This window comes from Ips typographus, linkage group LG3, assembly GCF_016097725.1.
Source record: "Ips typographus isolate SLU linkage group LG3, UJ_Ityp_2.0, whole genome shotgun sequence".
NCBI classification, from domain to species: domain Eukaryota; kingdom Metazoa; phylum Arthropoda; class Insecta; order Coleoptera; family Curculionidae; genus Ips; species Ips typographus.
This window is the reverse complement of record NC_138424.1, coordinates 2,153,261-2,172,026: the sequence shown is the minus strand read 5'-3', so window position 1 is coordinate 2,172,026 and position 18,766 is coordinate 2,153,261. Positions and strand designations below refer to the sequence as shown.

General features: G+C 34.2%; 1 protein-coding gene across 6 annotated transcripts in view; it reads left to right on the top strand.

The window, feature by feature from the left end:
• The window catches only part of LOC145726627 (puratrophin-1-like), a 164,001-nt gene that overhangs the window by 101,559 nt on the left and 43,676 nt on the right, over nt 1-18,766 (top strand). For all 6 annotated transcript variants that reach the window (XM_081975806.1, XM_081975804.1, XM_081975801.1 and 3 more), the window contains 3 exons: nt 1,498-1,653; nt 1,710-1,919; nt 4,453-4,684. In XM_081975806.1, the coding sequence (XP_081831932.1) occupies nt 1,498-1,653; nt 1,710-1,919; nt 4,453-4,684 (598 nt within the window). The remainder of the gene's footprint in view (nt 1-1,497; nt 1,654-1,709; nt 1,920-4,452; nt 4,685-18,766) is intronic.

Genomic DNA, 18,766 nt, shown 5'->3' with positions numbered 1-18,766 from the left:
TGGGTTGACAGGTTAGACGGTTTGGCCGCTAGAGGGCGTCAAATTTGACCAATTTTTTTATCACCTTCTTGGTGCATCCTTTTGTTTAATCCTCAAAAACTCGCTTAATTGCACTATTTTTGGTAAAGTTTTATACGTCAATAGATAGCCAATGAAATGAGCTTTCTAAAAATACCCCAACTTGGGTTAATAGGTTGGACGGTTTGCCACTAGAGGGCGTCAAAGTTGACTTATTTTTTCATTACTTTTTTCGGTGCATTTTTTCGTTCAATCGTCAATAACTAGCTTATTTGCTATAGTTTATATAAGCTTTTATATGTCAATGGATAGGTAATGAAATGAGATTTTTATTGATGTATAAAGTTAATTGATTAGTTGTACGGTTTTGCCGCTAGAGACAGTCAAAATTTTTGTAAGTAAAATTACAAAATTCATAATTTTTCCTTGTTTTCCAACGGATTTCATTGAAATTACCAAACTTTATTTATTTTATTTATGTTTATACTTCAATGGTAGATAAAAATATTGGATGATCATTTTTTTATAATTTAATTTAGACCTTTTCAATTTTATTAATAATACTAATTTAATGTCCAGTAATGCCTACTTATTCTTAGTAATGTTGCCAATTCCCAAGTAATGCCCACTAATTCCTACAACCCAACTAACGTTGTCAAAATAACATGAATTCCTAACTTTACAAAGTTACCAAGTTTAGCCTAAAATTAAACTGTGACAAAAACATACTTTCCACACTCAAAAACCGTATTAAAAATTGAGTTGAAATAAGTTAAAGATAGTAAAAGCAGAAAAATTCTTTGAACATCTCAAGTTATACCGAAAAAATGCTCTTCAAGTTGAAGGAGTAGTAAAGCAAGTCTCGGACCAAAGAAAGCATTTTACCTTCACCAATGCAATAATTTTAATAATGCTACTTACCATAACGCTTAATAGAAATTGTTAATTATTAATATCAAAAGCAAATCATCTAGATACTTTGTTGTTTTACTTGCATGAGTGAATATTAATTGTGGTTGCTAACTAACGTGTATCCGTAAATTTGATTATATAACAATTAATTATCGTAACCAAAGTAAATATTACTACACAAGCCGACAAAGTAAATAAGCTAATTAATAACAAAAAGCATTGAGAACCCCATGAAGAAGACGTCAACGTCGTGAAAAGCAAACATGGCGCTATTTTCTGCATTCGCAACGCCTTAATGGAGCCGCGGCTCAATCAATCATACTTAAAACGATACAGGCCGTGTAATAGTTCACGATTCCGTCGTCTAGCTCTATGCAAAACGGACTTGAGACACGCTAAATTAAAATTTCCTGGGCGAGCAAAATGGCTCCGGTGACATTTGCGGTGGAATAAGTTATGACCGCTGATTGAGGAAGTTGCAGAAAAGAATGAGGTCGTCGAGTGGCGTTTTTAGCTTTAAAACTGGTGGTTTTGCCAAAGTATTCACGGTTTGTTTCTCAATTTCAGAATGAACAATCTCAAGACTTGTGCACACCTTCAGGATGGCCTCTATGCCTCGGCCGTTGCGGAGTAGTGATAAACTTTACCTGTTTGGATTCCTCCCTTTTGAGAAATCACGACTGTTACCTAGCTTTAAGACACAGGAACCGTCCAGGTCTTGAGGTAAACCACAATAATTCAACTTTCCACCCAAAACCCTCCAAGTTGATTAATCATAGGTGGCGGTAATCTGGAAACTGCACCAGGAAATCCATTCTCGTACAGTGGCGGAGTTTTGCAACCCCCTAAACTCCATCGATGACATAATGTGCTCCAGGTTAAAGTCAGCGGCGGAACTCGAGGTGGGGTGCCTGGACGAATGCGACGGGTCACGCTTACCTGAACTGTTGCAGAATCTCTTAGTGTCCGTTGAGCATGCCATAAAAAGAGTAAGTGAATTTACACGTCCTGTAGACCATCTGATACATATTTAATGCAATTCCATACATCTAAATACTTTACCTCGTTCCTCCAAACGTTTATCTTTATTTAAATAAATAAGTTTACAAGACGATCTGCTTAATACGAGGAAATATAAATCAGTGGGGCAATTACCGCCGTTTTAGTAACCATTTACGTAGCGACACTTAATAGTTTCCATTGGGACGGGAGCTTTTAGATGAGTCTACATGCGTATGCAAATGAGATGTGCATTTTATTGAATGTTATATCGATTAATATATACATCTACATATTAGTAAATAAACAGTAACAGAACTGAAACACGAGTAAGGCTTGAACATTAAAAAAGTTACGATGTGAAACTATCCTTAACAACAAGCTTAATTTAAGCCTGAGAAAGGGTTTGGAAGGATAAAATTGGCTTAAAAATGCTAGAATAGATTTAGGGTACTTCTCTATCTTCTATACAGGATAGTTTTATTGCTATGCTACCACTAATGGTTAAGTTAGCCAAAAGCTGGCTAATTTGATGAGAAGTTAACTTCATTGGGGTTGTTAAATATTGGTAACAAAATATGCCGAATTTGCACTTTGGACCAAAAACATCATTTTTTCAATTTTTAGAAGGTTGTAAGTTTTTTATTTGAACTCTAATCAGTTTCGCTCATCGCTCGCCATTAGAAAAGGGATGAAAAATACTACAAAATAAGCCAAAACTCGTATCTCTAGCTCCTTATTTCACTGAGATACTGAATCTCAAAAAGTAGTTAAAAAATACTTCTAATACCCCTTTTCTTCTAATACCTTTAATGTGAGATGCAAGTTAATATTTTGACAGAAAATTCAAAATGGCGGCCTGGAACGCCATTTTGTCTGGCATTTCTTAAAACTATGTGAAATTTCCTTTAAAATGAGATGAAAGTCAATATTTTGACAGAAAATTCAAAATGGCGGCCTGGAACGCCATTTTGTCTGTCATTTCTTAAAACTACGTGAAATTTACTTTAAAATGAGGTGCAAGTCAATATTTTGACAGAAAATTCAAAATAGCGGACTGGAACGCCATTTGGTCAGTAATTTCTTAAAAACTACATGAAATTTCCTTCAGAATAAGGTGCAACTCAATATTTTGACAGAAAATTCAAAATGGCGGCCTGGAACGCCATTTTGTGTCATTTTTTGAAACTACGTGAAATTTCCTTTAAAATGAGGTGCAAGTCAATATTTTGACAGAAAATTCAAAATGGCGGTCTGGGACGCCATTTTGTCTGTCATTTCATGAAACTACGTGAAATTTCCTTTAAAATGAGGTGCAAGTCAATATTTTGACAGAAAATTCAAAATGGCGGACTGGAACGCCATTTGGTCAGTAATTTCTTAAAAATTACATGAAATTTCCTTCAGAATGAGGTGCAAGTCAATATTTTGACAGGAAATTCAAAATGGCGGCCTGGGACGCTCCCCATTCTATTAATTAATTAAAAGTATTAATGCCCCTCATTCTTTCAATTTTTTTGAAAAATGAAAAATTTTAAAGTGCATTTTTTGCATTTATTTTTCATAATTTAAGATTTCTTTGTATAAATATGCTTTTAGCTGTGCATTGGAACCCTTATAGAGCAAAATAAAAAATTGCCAGTTTGCACTAACTTTTGACCAAAAATGTAATTTTTTCAATTTTTGGAAGGTTGTAACTTTTTTATTTGAACTCTAATCAATTTTGCTAAATCGTCAGTAGAAAAGGGATAAAAAATACTACAAAATGAACCAAAACTCGTCTATCTCGCTCTTAATGTAACCAAGACACTGTATAAACTCCTAATATCCCCCCATTATTTCAATTTTTTAAACAATTGAAGTGGTTTAAGGTGCTTTTATTGCACTTATTTCACGTAATTTAATGATCTTTGGTTTATCTACTCAGCATCATCTCATTGGGTCTTTTCAGGCATTATTTAGACTAAAAAAGAAAAAAAAAAATACGAAAGAGAATTCTGGTTTACAAAAAAAAGTGATACTTTTTTCATGCAAAACTTAGAGTTTTCTTTTGTCACACTTATTCAGGAATATTTTGTATACCGCTCCTAAACTTTGTAACTGGAAAATTGATAGTTTCATATCTTTTAAATATTCTTTGAGATGTTTATAGGGTATCATCAAAATTGCTTGTTTCTTAACAAATTGTTAAATAAACAATAATCTAAATAAACTATTGTGGTCATATGCACCCAAAGTATTTAAGCAGTTAGCAAGGTAAGAAGTGACAGGGTGCATCAAACTGCATTTTTTAAAAAACTTAAAAAAAAAATTGTAGATAATGAAAGTTGTAGGAAATTACATCTTCTACAAGATTGTATTAAGTAATTTTTGCTCTCAGGGGCTTCCTTAAGTATCTGTAGGTTAAATGTTACTTTACACGATCTGTTCCGATCTAAACCGTCTTTTGTAACTTTAAAACAAACATTCCGATTGATTTTTCCTGGTTGACATCTAGTGAACATGTTCTGGTAAAATTTGCAGGTGCCGTTAGACGACTTGACATTTCCATGCCCGCAATGCCACCAATACCAACCGATCGAACGACAAGACGACGACCAATCAGGATGTTCCTGTCAGTGCCTTTGCCGATTGCCGGACAATTCAGTGAACAAAAAAGACAGTTCCATGCAAACCAGTCCCATGTTTGAATTCGTTGGTTCTATACCGCACATAGACAGCGATTCCGACGACGATAAGGATCCCATTCGTTCAGGTAAGATAACTCGTTAAAAATGGTAAACAGGAGTTTTGGTTGGTCAAAAGGAGAGGAGATCTCGTGTAAAGTGCCGACGACTGGCGCCTGACGCACCATTAAAACACAAATATTCCAAGCTATAAATTCTTAAATTTATAAATCAGACACGCACAGACAAAAACCATCCCTGATAAATCATTTGATAGAACCGATCAAAAACACGGAACCGTGGTAAAAAGGTCAAGTCGGTAAGCGCTCCAAAAAGCTAATCAAGGCCGCATTTACATTATAAATTACAGTACAATAAATCACTAGTTAGTGGTACTAGACTGTGGGTCAGTACTACCAGAGCTATAACGAGTCTGGTTCTTTTTTACTTTTTTTTTACGAGCTTTAACTATTTTCGTCCGAATCTCATTTAACGGTACCAGTCGTTCTCTACAAACACATTTCGCTGGTACCTCTTCCGGCAAATGCACGAGAGTGAAAATTTACCATAAACTAATTTGCAATTAAATAACATCGAGATTCTTGTTATTATGCAAGTCGGCCACAATACAGGGCGGGCTCAGATAAGAGACGTACGTGTGCGGAATGGTTGGGCGTTGAAACTGAATAGTTCTGCATGTGATATCTCATACGTATATTTACTTTCACGTAATTAATATACAAATTATGGAAAGCGATGAAACGGACAATCTTGTTTTTGTGCTTCCTTATTGAAAATCTTATTAAACAAGCCGAGAAATCAAAGAAGATTAATTAGTCTAAAGTTTGTAGTTTCCAGTTTTAGCAATGCTTTTTGTGTGTGTTTAGTGCAAAAAAATAACAGGATTTGGTTTAAACTAAGTCACATGAAATTGTATCAAATTTCTGCTAATTTTTCGGAAATACAAGATCGATAATTTTGATTTCTAAATTTTGCTAATGAAATTTAGAGAAAACCAGGAAGACAAAATGGGCTTTGAAAAGTTGATCAGATGAGAAACTTTGATTTAGTTGAAAATCATCTTTATTGTCAAATAACTTGCTGCTCAACGTGGTGCTACGGTAATAGATAGAAAAAAAGTATCATACGTGTTCTGATCTCTTTTTCTGAGCTGAGATGACTGGAGAAAAGTGGGCGGCGCAAACATCTTTTGTTTCAAAGATACGGGGGGTTTTCAAAAATTGGTAATTTTTGAACCTCTTCAGTATTTCAGGTGCTCTTAAAGTTATCAAAAAAGGAAAAACGGTTCCCGCTAGAAGTTTTGACGTAGAATCCAATGGCGTTGTCAGTTTTTTTCTATTACGTTTTGTTTCTGACATATGACACTAAGTTATATTTTTTTAAATGGAACACCCTATATATTTTCAGTTCATTTAATTCTGTTGATTTTTACTTTTTCAACTGTGTATTAAAACATATAAGTTTGTAAACGTTAATCTTGGTAATTAGAAAAAAAGCGTTTCCTTAACAAAAAAGTGCTAAATAATATGTATAAAAATACCCACAGTCGAAACAAAATTTGGCTATGTTCATATTAATATGTTACATGTCGTTTATAAACAGTTTTTTCAACTTCCACTTTAAAAATAGTCGAAAATAGAAATAGCCACTTTTCTTATTAAAGTGACGGTAGAACTGTTTGTAACTTAGATTTTTAATAAGATTTATTAAAAATATTTAATTTTCTGATGTGTTAGTTTATATGATTTCCGATTTTGTTTGGTATTTTAGATATTGGCCTTTTTTAAGCTTAGCAAAGGTATTTTTTTAAAATAATAGGATTAACCTCTACAAACTTATATGTTGTAATACACCGTTGAAAAGGTAAAAATCAACAGAATTAAATGACGTAAAAATATATAGGATGTTCCATTTAAAAAATGTAACTTACTGTCATATCAGAAACTAAATGGAATAAAAAAAAACTGACTACGCCATTGGATTCTACGTCAAAACTTCTACCGGGAACCGTTCTTCCTTTTTTGATAACTTTAAGAGCAACTGAAATACTGAAGAGGTTCAAAAATTACCAATTTTCGAAAACCCCCCGTATCTTTGAAACAAAAGAAGTTTGCGCAGCCCACTCTTCGCCAGTCATCTCAGCTCAGAAAAAGAGATCAGAACACGTATGCTACTTTTTTTCTATCTATTACCGTTTTCTCTGTACCCCGTAAAACCATCGAAAATGCAGCACCCTGTACCTACATGTTCCAATTATCCATCCTGAACCTATTTCATAACAGTACAGTGCAGATTTATGTAAAATAGTACAATAAAGAAAATAATGTTTTAAGCCAGGTAATGGAAGACTAGAAAACTCCAGAATAGTCTCTAAAATAAACTGTGAGGTACAACATTCTAAATCCACTGGTTTCTTCAGTGAAACTAACTACAATGATGAATATAATTTACAACACTTCTTTTACTAACTTTTTGAATTTAAAAATTTTAATTCAAAACAAAGTCTGTTCCCTGAATATTAATGAATGGCAAAAGAAACTTACAGCAGTGAACAATAGTTTTGATCTCGATAAAGAACCGCCATATGCATTTAAAATGGCATAATTCACAATAGCGATCCCCAAACAAATATGTGTAACAAAGATGATAAGCGTTTGTGAACACGAAACGGCAAATTATTATGGCAGTACATTTGTTTTGCAAATCGAACAAGTCAGATTGGTATCTACGAGTACCATTCTGGTAGCCTTTGTTCCTGTTTTCGAAGCACTTGCATACGTCTGGGTGGTTTAAGTGGAGCACTGTTTGGGGACCGCTAAATGTAACGGCGTCTGGTACTCCAAATTGAAAATCAGTGTAACTCCATTTGGGTTAACTCGATAAAAGTCATGCAGGTAACTCCTTATCTTGTTGCAAGGTATACAACACGCAAAACACTATAATGTTATCAAAGTTTTGGTTTGACCTTATTTTGGTCACTGCTGCTACCTATTCAGTACTTTTTAACGTTCCTCAAGTTCTTTTCCCACCTTCACATTGTAATAGAAACGAGTTAAGCAAGTCTTTAGGGCACTATGCTAGATTGGTTTCAGCCTCCGCTATTCTTGATGGTAACATGCAGTTTTCCTTGAGTTTAATAGAACGCGCTTTGCAAAATAAGTGGTCCTGCAGCCACTGACAGACACCTGCAATTACGGCAGGCCTTAGCTTAAAGGAATAAGCGAGTTGTTCATCCCACTTCGTGTGTATACACAGGGTGTTCTAAAGTCAGTGTGAATTTTGGTGGTCTAAAAGTGCACTTAGTTAAAGTTGAAGAACAACTTGTGCAAACTCACTGTCCTGATAAGTACTCATCAAATTATGTAACAGCAAAAGTTTTTTACATCAATAAAAAGCCAATAAATCAAGTGACAGTCTAAACCACATTCGAAATGAGTAAGGTTTTGAAAATGACCCAAAAAAAATCACTGTCCCAGTTTAGTTGTACTACAAAACAGGAAAGTACAACTTTTTAAAGTTTGAGGGTGCAAAAGGCACTTTACTCCAGGAAAACTTCACATTTTGTCCAAAAAATAAGAAATAATCATATACAGGGTGGTCCAGTTTTAAATGTCAATAATTCACCATTGCATAGCCCATTAAAAAATAAGTTGACATGCATTATGTCATTTTCCAAGAAAAATACAGTCCTTTAAAAAATGGGTTTTTTGTCATAAATAAATAAATTTGAAACAAGCACTTATGAAATTAATACTTATTATGAATAACGTTTGCCAAAATTCTCCAGTAGTGTAGATACAGGAAGATGGTTTTCATATTTCTGCCTGATTCTCTGGATATTTTTCAAAAATTTCAGTTTTTTTTACTTCACTTGTCCAATTTGACAAAATAAGTACCTCTTATGATTTGAAGCTTCGTTTACGAAATAATTGAGTTATTATGTTCAAAGACCCTAAATCAACCCAACTTAACTTAAAAATTGTCTTGAAAACAGTGAAAATTTACTTTAGAAGCTTAAAAAATGTCTTTGTAGCCAATTTTCATAGTTTCCAGACAAATTGAAAGACTGTAGTTTTGAAAATTGACAGAAACCCAGTAAATTTACTTTGAAACGGTGAAAATTTACTTGAGAGGCTTAAAAATTGTCTTTTGACCAGTTTTCACAAATTGAAAGATCTTAGCCTTGGCAATTGACTTCGAAACTGTGAACATTGTCTTGAAAGGCTTAAAAACTGTCTTTGTAGTCAGTCGTTATAGTTTTCAGATAAGTTGAAAAACTTTAGTAGTAAAAATTAGGTTGTAGTCATGAAAAACTACTTTATCTACAATTTTTTACTACAAATTCACACATTTCAACCTTGAAAATGGACTTGGACACCAAAAAGTAACTCTAAACCAATGAAAAGTGACATCAAAAGCTTAAAATTTCCATTTGAAGTAAGTTTTCATAGATTGAAAATACATTTCAATATTTTAGTCTTGAAAATAGTCTTTAGATTCATAAAAATTGACTTGAAGACTAACTTTTCAGCTTTGTTTTATTGCTTTTCATTTTCTTAGAACTCTGGACTATTTTTAGGGCTTTAAAACTGCTTTCAGCTAGGAAAATCGAGTTTTAGGGTTATCTTTACCAAGTTTTTGACATAGGAGACTTAAAAAACTATTTTTACATTTTCCATAGGTTTAAACATGCCATTTCACGCTTTGTCAGTATTAAATTGACTTCCAGACGCTTCACTTTGCTTTAAGACTAAAAAAATCGAATTTTAAACAATTTTTTCTAGTAAAAGTTAAGTTTCAGACTCTTGATTTATGAAAGTAAACAATTGTGGCATTAAATGCTACGATATTAGTCTTAAACACTAATTTTTAGAATTAAATTAGTCCAAAAATTCGGACTGTTACCAGTGTTTAATTGAATAAAAAAAATCCTGATTTTTGACTATTTTCAGTGTCAAAAATTAACTCGTAAACCTCACAGATGACCAGATTTGAATCCTTTTGAACCATTTTAAAGTAAAAAATACAATAATCCAAGTAGACATTTTTGTCTGTGTCTTCTTTAGGAAGCGTTTCTTCAGGAAATTGACATAATGCATGTCAACTTATTTTTTGATTGGCTATCCATTGCTGGATTATTGACATTTAAAACTGGACCACCCTGTATAGTAATCGGACTATTTTCTTCTTCTTCTCAGCCGGTATTTATGCATTCCTGGATGTAGGCCTCTTCCAAATCCCTTCACGCCTTTCTATTTCTAGCAGTCCGGGTCCAATTCCTTCCTGCAACATTCTGGATATCGTCTCTGGGGCCACCAATGCTCAGTTTAGTCTCTCTTGGGCGCCAAACTAGTATCCTATGTGATCGGCCTGCCTTGCCACATGACCAGCCCATCTTCATTTCAGTTGTACCACAAGCATTAGAATATCTGTCATTTTAGTTCTTCTAGGAATTTCCTTGTTGCTGATTCTATCCCTTAGAGTGATTCCTATCATAGCCCTCTCCATTGCTCGTTGGGTGGTTTGCAGTTTATTGATAAATTTGCGAGTAATTGCCATTGTCTCTAGTCCATATGTGATTCACTAGATTTAAGGATAAATCCTAGTCTGCCAAAGGCTGCCCAGGAGGCCTATTCTTCTTGTGATTTCAGAAGATTGATTTTCTTTGCAAAATTGAATTTTGTGTCACCTGGATGTCTTCTGTACTCATTATCTTTGTTTTGTTCAAGTTCATTCCAAATCGGACTATATCGGACCGTATTTTTATGTAAGTGGTAGCAACACTGTAAAACAGCTGTGTAATATGTTCTATAACAATTCTACTTTTGAGACTAATTACCACATTCACTGAGTATAGAAAGATCTGACAATCCTAGACTAAAAATAGGATAGAGCACGAACAGTAAAAGCAAAAGTGGTTACTAGTGTTAAAACTACGACATCTGCAAGTCAGATGAACCCCAAGACCTGCCCACCTAGTGACAGCGACGATTTGTTCGCACAAAGTGCACGGCTGCTAATTTACAATTTAAAATCGCTGAATACGTCTTAACTAAACGAGAGACTTGCCTCCTGGTTTAATTAAAATCCGTTCCGAGGATTATTATCGTTCCTGCACCTCGTCGTCACCGTATTGCCGGAGTCATACCAGTACCGGTGACAATTTTCCCACATTTATTTCCAACATTTTTTTTTTATTTTGTGAACTTGTTGTTTATTTACGTTTCCGTATAGTTGAGGCTCATCTAGGGAGCTGGAAAAGTTTCCTATTAGCGTAGCCTTCGGGGAGACACGATACAAATATGCGATCGCTGCCATATTTATACCAGCGTGTACTACCAAACATGGTGAGCCGTTTATGGATTTATTATCAAGGTGAAAAATGTTTATTAGTCGTCGCTCAGGATGATATACACACTTGAAATGGGAATTCACATATTTTTCACACCATATTTAATCGAGTTTAGCCAAACCTTGACTGAGCAGAGACAAAGTCATAGTTAACTTAAATGAAAACACTAAAATCCTTATACTCTTCTCAGTTGTTCTCAGCTCATAATAATGAACTTGAAACTGTGATGCTGTAAAATCTTCCTGAACCTATTCAATCTCTGAACAACTTCCTTAATCATTCAATAATACTAATATTCAGCTTGTTTGACAAAATTCAAAAACTATCAAAAATCTTCCTTTTGTAGAAAGTTCCACGAAAGAATGGGTTAAATTAAAAACAAAAAAAAGTGCGTAAAAATAACACCATTTTGAAATTTTGCAATAAATTTGTAACCGACCCTTAATCACTAAACTGGCAAAAACGTCTAGAGATATTGATCACAAGACTCGATTAAGGTTATTTTGTAACATACAATTTTTTTTACGATTATTTCCCTCATTGTACTAGCTGCCAATAAAATTCAATGAACCTTTCTAATTCGACCAATGAGAGCCGTTATATACTGAATAAATCACTAGTTGCTAAAATTTTACACTGAATAAACACCTCCTACCTTTTTGAAGAACATTTGATATTAAACGAAACGGGATTTAGACACATATAAAATTTAAGCTATTTTCTTCAATATTAACAATTAATCAATTACTATAACGTAGTTTCCATTAAAAAATTACATAAATTAAAATATTATGACGTCTGATTGTCAATCTGAAATGTAAACAAAAATACACATGGCTGAACGAAAATCTGTCGTCTGCTGGGGTGAGTTCAATATTATCATTCATCACGTTTAGTTTAGTATTTGTGTTCTAACTAAGGTGTTTTCTTGTTAATAAACTAAAATGTGAGTTTTCAGGAAATAATCTTGACATATACCCCTCGGCGTTCACGTTTTATCACGTGAAATGTGCATTGGTAGGTTTTTTGCAAAATTTTTCTTTCAGGCAAATGGTTTCTACTAAATAATTCTTTGGAAAAAATCAATCTCAATCATTTTCCAAGCAAAATTTTGCAAAAAATCACCTATGCACAGTTTACCCGATAAAACTTGAACGTATCGGGATATAACCTATGAGAAATGGCGTTATACCGAATTTTTCATTGTTTGACTACACCTTAGTCAAACCCTGTATACTCAAATCCGTGAAAACTTTCAAAAAGATTATTTAGGTCGTCAGAAAGAAAAATAAAATACCTTTTAATCCTCAAAAAAATTATTAAAATCGAGTGAATCAATTTAAAGAAACAGCAGCTAAAAAATTTTGATGTCCCATTCTGTTTGACGAGCAGTTTAGTTTGTGCTCAGTATTTTGACTTTTGACTTTAGATTTTGTGTCACTGTAACCAATACTCTACTCCTCCTTTTAAGAGATTTAAATTACAATTATGCTAAGCTATTGTTTTCAAAGTAATTCGAGTTGATCTAAAGTTAATTCGAGCAAAAAAACAATAAACATTGCGGACAATGGCGATATCTGGTGTTCGATATCGCGACCGACTTAGAAAAAGGTAAACGACCACCTGCCCATTAAGAAAAGTATGCTGGCTTGTGTGTGTGTGTGTGTTACAAAAATTGCCGACGACGTGGGTGACTACTAGAGTAATATTCCGCTCTCGGTAGGTAACTTTATCGGACCCGTTCTCAATGGAATCAGGTGGAATAACCTCGTAAAACAACAAGAAAAAACTTGGCAATCTGGCTTCGAATTACCGAGAAACGTGGACCGCCTAAACAGGTGGGCCGAAATCGTATTCATTTATTCGCATTCCTGCACCGTCGATTTATAAATCTCCATCCAGTACTTCGGGTCATTAAAGTGGTCCAAATAGAAAAAAAATTAATTGACAATATCTGTTTGAGTCCTAATTGAATTTTAATATAAACTGGTTTACTGGGCTCTAAAGTTTTCTTTAAAATTATGTAATACAAGCTCAAGTTAAATAAGGGAGTTGAAAGGTGAAATGCTTAATCCAAAATGACCACCGTTATTTAAGTAGTACAGTGCAAATGGTAAAACCTGCCAAAACACTTTCAAATTTTGAAAGAAGACTGATATTGTAACGAAGAATTAATAAGTTCTTTCAGCACCAGAAAAGAAGAATGTGTGGAAATGACTGGGCTGGCTAATTACCCAGAAATTTTTATAGAAGATTGATTGGTCTATATCAAATACCAAATATATTTTTAAAAATATTTCAGTTCATTTTGCTTTAAAATAGCAGAGCGGAAAAATGTGTTGAATTGACTGCGCTGGCTTATTAATCAAACATTTTTCAAGAAGACTGATTGGTTGATAGCATATGCCAAATATATTTTAAAGAAGAATTAAGTTCTTTCAGCGTCAGAAAAGAAGACGGAAGAAATGACTAAGCTAGCTTATTGCCCAGAAATTTTTAGAGAAGACAAACTTGTCGATATCAAAAGACAGATGCATTATAGATAAAAATTAAATTCTTCCAGTGTCAGAAAAGAAGAGCAGAAGAAGGTGTTGTCAAAGCTTTTCAAATTTTTGGTGAAGACTGATTGGACGATAACAAAAGTCAAATAATATAAGTACCTACTATATTCACATAGGAATTTTTAATAAGACCCTGTATATTTTTTTAAATTTTTGTTAGGTAGTAAACATTTCTTTATTTTTGTTAGGAGGTTTAATAATGCAAGAATTAAATTATTTGTATTTTGGTAAGTTCGAGGCCGTATTTCATCTGAAGGTATTGTGAGTCAGATTTCGAGGCATTTCAAAGCAATTTAATGGCTTAGTCAGTTTTACGACATGAGATTTTGAGCAATAATAGAGCTATTTTAAATAGCTGTTTATGTACCAAGGGCGTTAGGGGGAACATAATGTTCTGATGGCCATTATACTCTCCCTAATATTTATTTACTGTTTCTGACATTGAAAAGTAAGGTATACCTTTACCGGTATGTTGTTTAGTGTTTATTTTACCTGAATGACTTTGATAGTCCTGTCAGTTAGTGAAAATAGCAAAATCTGGATGAAATTTTAGAAAATATAAACGAAAATGCAGCAAAACTTATTACCTAAAAAGTCAAGAGCATTCTAAGGTAGGAAAGGACGTAGTTTTTACGACATAAAAGAATAAAAATGCCATTGCTAATATTAAAAAAGGTTTCAGGGCGTTATGATAACGCCCACCTATAATGCCCTCAGGTTGTTATGAACACTATAACTACACCGTTTCCATGGTATTATTTGCTCATAATGTATAGGTGAAACATAAAGGTTGAGGCAAAAAGGCGGTCTACCCCCCTCGCTCATTAAGTAATTGAACAAATGCATTGGATGGTATTTTTACTTCCTAAGAAGGCAAAAACAGACTTTATAGTATTCGTACGGTCAATAACCAATTTTAGTTAACAACTAAACTGATTGCAATGTGTATGGTAAACACTAGAAGGAACAAACCACTTCATCGACGTCTTCTTCTTAATATAAACATTACCCAATCGAGAATGATATACAAGCGGTAGAAATTATTTAAGACTATAAACTTCGTCGACAATGAAATATGGTGTCGGAAGTTAGACAAATCTGTGTTTAGACACCCACCGATATTCGGTAAGAGGGTCAAGTTTGTACCTTGACACAAAAGCCACTTTCTAAAAGATAAACAGCCGATTTAAGGCTTTGTTATATGGGACGAGTTCGATTCCTAATATGCAGGCGCAAAGGTCGCAAAAGATCATGTTATTCAGATTATTTTTTTGCAGATAAAGAAAGTTTTCAAAATGTGCACAATGACAATTTATTTGAATTTATTCACGCGAGACGTGAGTTAAAACCTGATGAAGATGCCAGTTCTGGTTTAATTTAATTGACACTTTAACTGGTTGTCGATAATTGATTCCTCGAGTCGATACATCATTTTTTTACGAGACCGCAAAAAGCGTGGGTGGTTTTGATGCATTAATAGATGACTGAACCGTTGTTACAGAACACAACCGCAACTTGAAGCACAAAAGTCCCACGTAAATCGCAAAGCCGTGTGATTTATCTAGTTATCTTCAATTACCATAAACATTCAGAAATCTGTCGAAAAACCGTGTCATTACGGCGGCGCACCGTTTAATACGTAAAGGTGGCCATTACTCACGAGGGCGAATAAATCTCAACTGGGTCTCTCGACCTTATAATTCACCATCGAGGCCCCGTTATAACACCCGCGAGCCTAAAGTTGAAAAGTGTGCGCCATGTAATTTGAACGCCAAAAAGTGATTGAATCTGGCGATTTAGAAATAATGTACCAGATATTTATCGTCAGTCATTTAAAGTCATAAGCAAAGTTCGAAAAGTGTAATTTTGGTTTAAATCAAGTTGAAAATGCTCTGTATTTTTATGAGTAATTTTGTCTGCAAATTTTGATCTACTTTTCTTACTACTTAAGGGCGTTACTATTTAGTGCACCGTTGACAAACTGCTAATTTTCCTAGAAATTAGGGTAAACATCACTAAAGCTAATTGAGAAGAAATGCGACGTTGCAAAACTTTCCAGTTTGGTTTATAACCAAAAATATCCCCAGATACAATAGTGCTTACTTTTGACAGTTTTCAGAAAGAAGTTTTATAACCAAAATGTGTTATGATGTCAGATTATTTTGACGTTTTTTTCAATTTCGTAAACACCGTGAGTCGTTTTGAATGTGCCAAAACCTCTAAATGCTACTGAAAAGTTCCAGAGCCTTCTACAAACGTTTTTAAACCTTCCCAGAATGGTGTTTTGAATTGTTAAAGGCCTCTAGGACCAATTTGAAAGTCCTATAAACCTCTAAATGCTCTTGAGCATCTTCTAAACAATGTCTCTACAACTCTCTCTGTCTCTCTGTCTCTCTACAACTGTTTTTAACTTTCCCAAAACTGTTTTAAATTGTCAGAAACCTCTAGAACCGATTTGAGTTCCATAAACCTCTAAATGCTATTGAGAATCTTCTAAAAAATGCCAGAGCCCTCTACAAGTGTCTTAAACCTTCCCAGAATTGTTTTAAAATTCCAGAGACCTCTAGGACCTTTTGAAAGTCCCATAAACCTCTAAATGCTATTGAGCATCTTCTAAAAAGTGCCAGAGCCCTCTATAAGCGTCTTAAACCTTCTCAGAGTTGTTTTAAAATGCCCAGAGGCGTCCAGGACCATTTTTAAAGTTCCATAGACTTTTAAATGCTATTGAGCATCTTCTAAACAATGCCAGAGCTCTCTACAACTGTTTTAAACTTTCCCAAAACAGTTTTAAACTGTCAGAACCCTCTAGGACCAATTTGAAAGTTCCATAAACCTCTAAATGCTATTGAGCATCTTCTAAAAAGTGCCAGAGCCCTCTATAAGTGTCTTAAACCTTCTCAGAGTGATTTTAAAATGCCCAGAGGCCTCCATGATCATTTTTAAAGTTCCATAGACTTTTAAATGCTATTGACCGTCTTCTAAATAATGCCAGAGCTCTCTACAACTGTTTTAAACTTTCCCAAAACAGTTTTAAACGGTCAGAAGCCTCTAGGACCTTTTGAAAGTCCCATAAACCTCTAAATGCTATTGAGAATCTTCTAAAAAATGCCAGAGCCCTCTACAAGTGTCTTAAACCTTCCCAGAATTGTTTTAAAATTCCAGAAACCTCTAGGACCATTTTGAAAGTCCCATAGACCTCTAAATGCTCTTGAGCATCTTCTAAACAATGCCAGAGACCTCTACAATTGTTTTAAACTTTCCCAAAACTGTTTTAAATTGTCAGAAACCTCTAGAACCAATTTGAAAGTTCCATAAACCTCTAAATGTTATTGAGCATCTTCTAAAAAGTGCCAGAGCCCTCTATAAGCGTCTTAAACCTTCTCAGAGTTGTTTTAAAATGCCCAGAGGCCTCCAGAACCATTTTTAAAGTTCCATAGACTTTTAAATGCTATTGAGCATCTTCTAAACAATGCGAGAGCTCTCTACAACTGTTTTAAACTTTCCCAAAACAGTTTTAAATTGTCAGAAACCTCTAGAACCAATTTGAAAGTTCCATAAACCTCTAAATGCTATTTAGCATCTTCTAAAAGTGCCACAGCCCTCTATAAGTATCTTAAACCTTCTCAGAGTTGTTTTAAAATGCCCAGAGGCGTCCAGGACCATTTTTAAAGTTCCATAGACTTTTAAATGCTATTGAGCATCTTTTAAACAATGCCAGAGCTCTCTACAATTGTTTTAAACTTTCCCAAATCAGTTTTAAACTGTCAGAACCCTCTAGGACCAATTTGAAAGTTCCATAAACCTCTAAATGCTATTGAGCATCTTCTAAACAATGCCAGAGACCTCTACAATTGTTTTAAACTTTCCCAAAACTGTTTTAAATTGTCAGAAACCTCTAGAACCAATTTAAAAGTTCCATAAACCTCTAAATGCTATTGAGCATCTTCTAAAAAGTGCCAGAGCCCTCTATAAGCGTCTTAAACCTTCTCAGAGTTGTTTTAAAATGCCCAGAGGCGTCTAGGACCTTTTTTAAAGTTCCATAGACTTTTAAATGCTATTGAGCATCTTCTAAACAATGCCAGAGCTCTCTACAACTGTTTTAAACTTTCCCAAAACAGTTTTAAACTGTCAGAAGCCTCTAGGACCTTTTCAAAGTCCCATAAACCTCTAAATTGCGATTAAGAATCTTCTAAAAAGTGCCAGCCCTCTACAAGTGTCCTAAATCTTCTCAAAGTTGTTTTAAAATGCCCAGAAACCTCTAGGACCATTTTGAAAGTTCCATAGACCTCTAAATGCTCTTGAAAACCTTCTAAAAAGTGCTTATAGTGACAAGGCGATCTGCTAGATTTTACTCAATTCAGAAAGCAAAATTACAACTTTGATTTTACCCGAGGATTTACAGTGAGTTCCTACTTTACAGTGTTTAGTACTAAAAGTAGTACACACTTAAGAACACACTCCCTTACAACAATTTCATTAATATTATTGAATTTTCTACCGGTTGTCAATTAGTCAGCTAAAACAAAAAAAAAATAATTACATTATTTTTTAAGTGAAGTTATTAATGGTCCAATAGCCTAGTTAAAGCTACTTTACTACTTACAATGCATATAGAATATTGCAAGATTACACAACTTTATAATTGGCGTAGCTTAAATTGAATGGGCTCATTCAATTTGGTATAATTCATTCATATTCACAAAAAGTTTCGTAAGTGAAGTAATTAATTATGACAAAACATTTTGTTTTAAACTTTTTCTGTACTCTACACAGCTCCGAAATAAGTGAAATTTTATTGTAACAGGCTTTGGTTAAAGTAGCACAAGACTCTCCTTAGCAATTACTTATTAAAATCGGATTCGATTTATTGATATGTCGAAATCTAGATTGCTCAAAGATATATTTCGATCGTAGAACATATCGAAACTGAATTAAACAACAGTTACGTGGGCGTAAACGTGTATGTGTGTGCAAATCCGCTTAAGTTTACGACCGATCTAAGGACTTTACCCTGAAAACAATTCCAGATTGGTCTTGGTGAGGCAATTTCCAGAACAACACTTTGGTTGTCCGCAAAAGACATTTACAATGTGCACAGCCGATTTTCTATAGTCAATAAAACTGATCGTAAATTCGAAATCCCTGTTTCGTCAGCCGTATAAACAAGAATTTAATTTGTGTTTCACGCATTGAATGGTTTTTGTTACGCCTTTTGCTACTTCAAATCCGGAAACAAT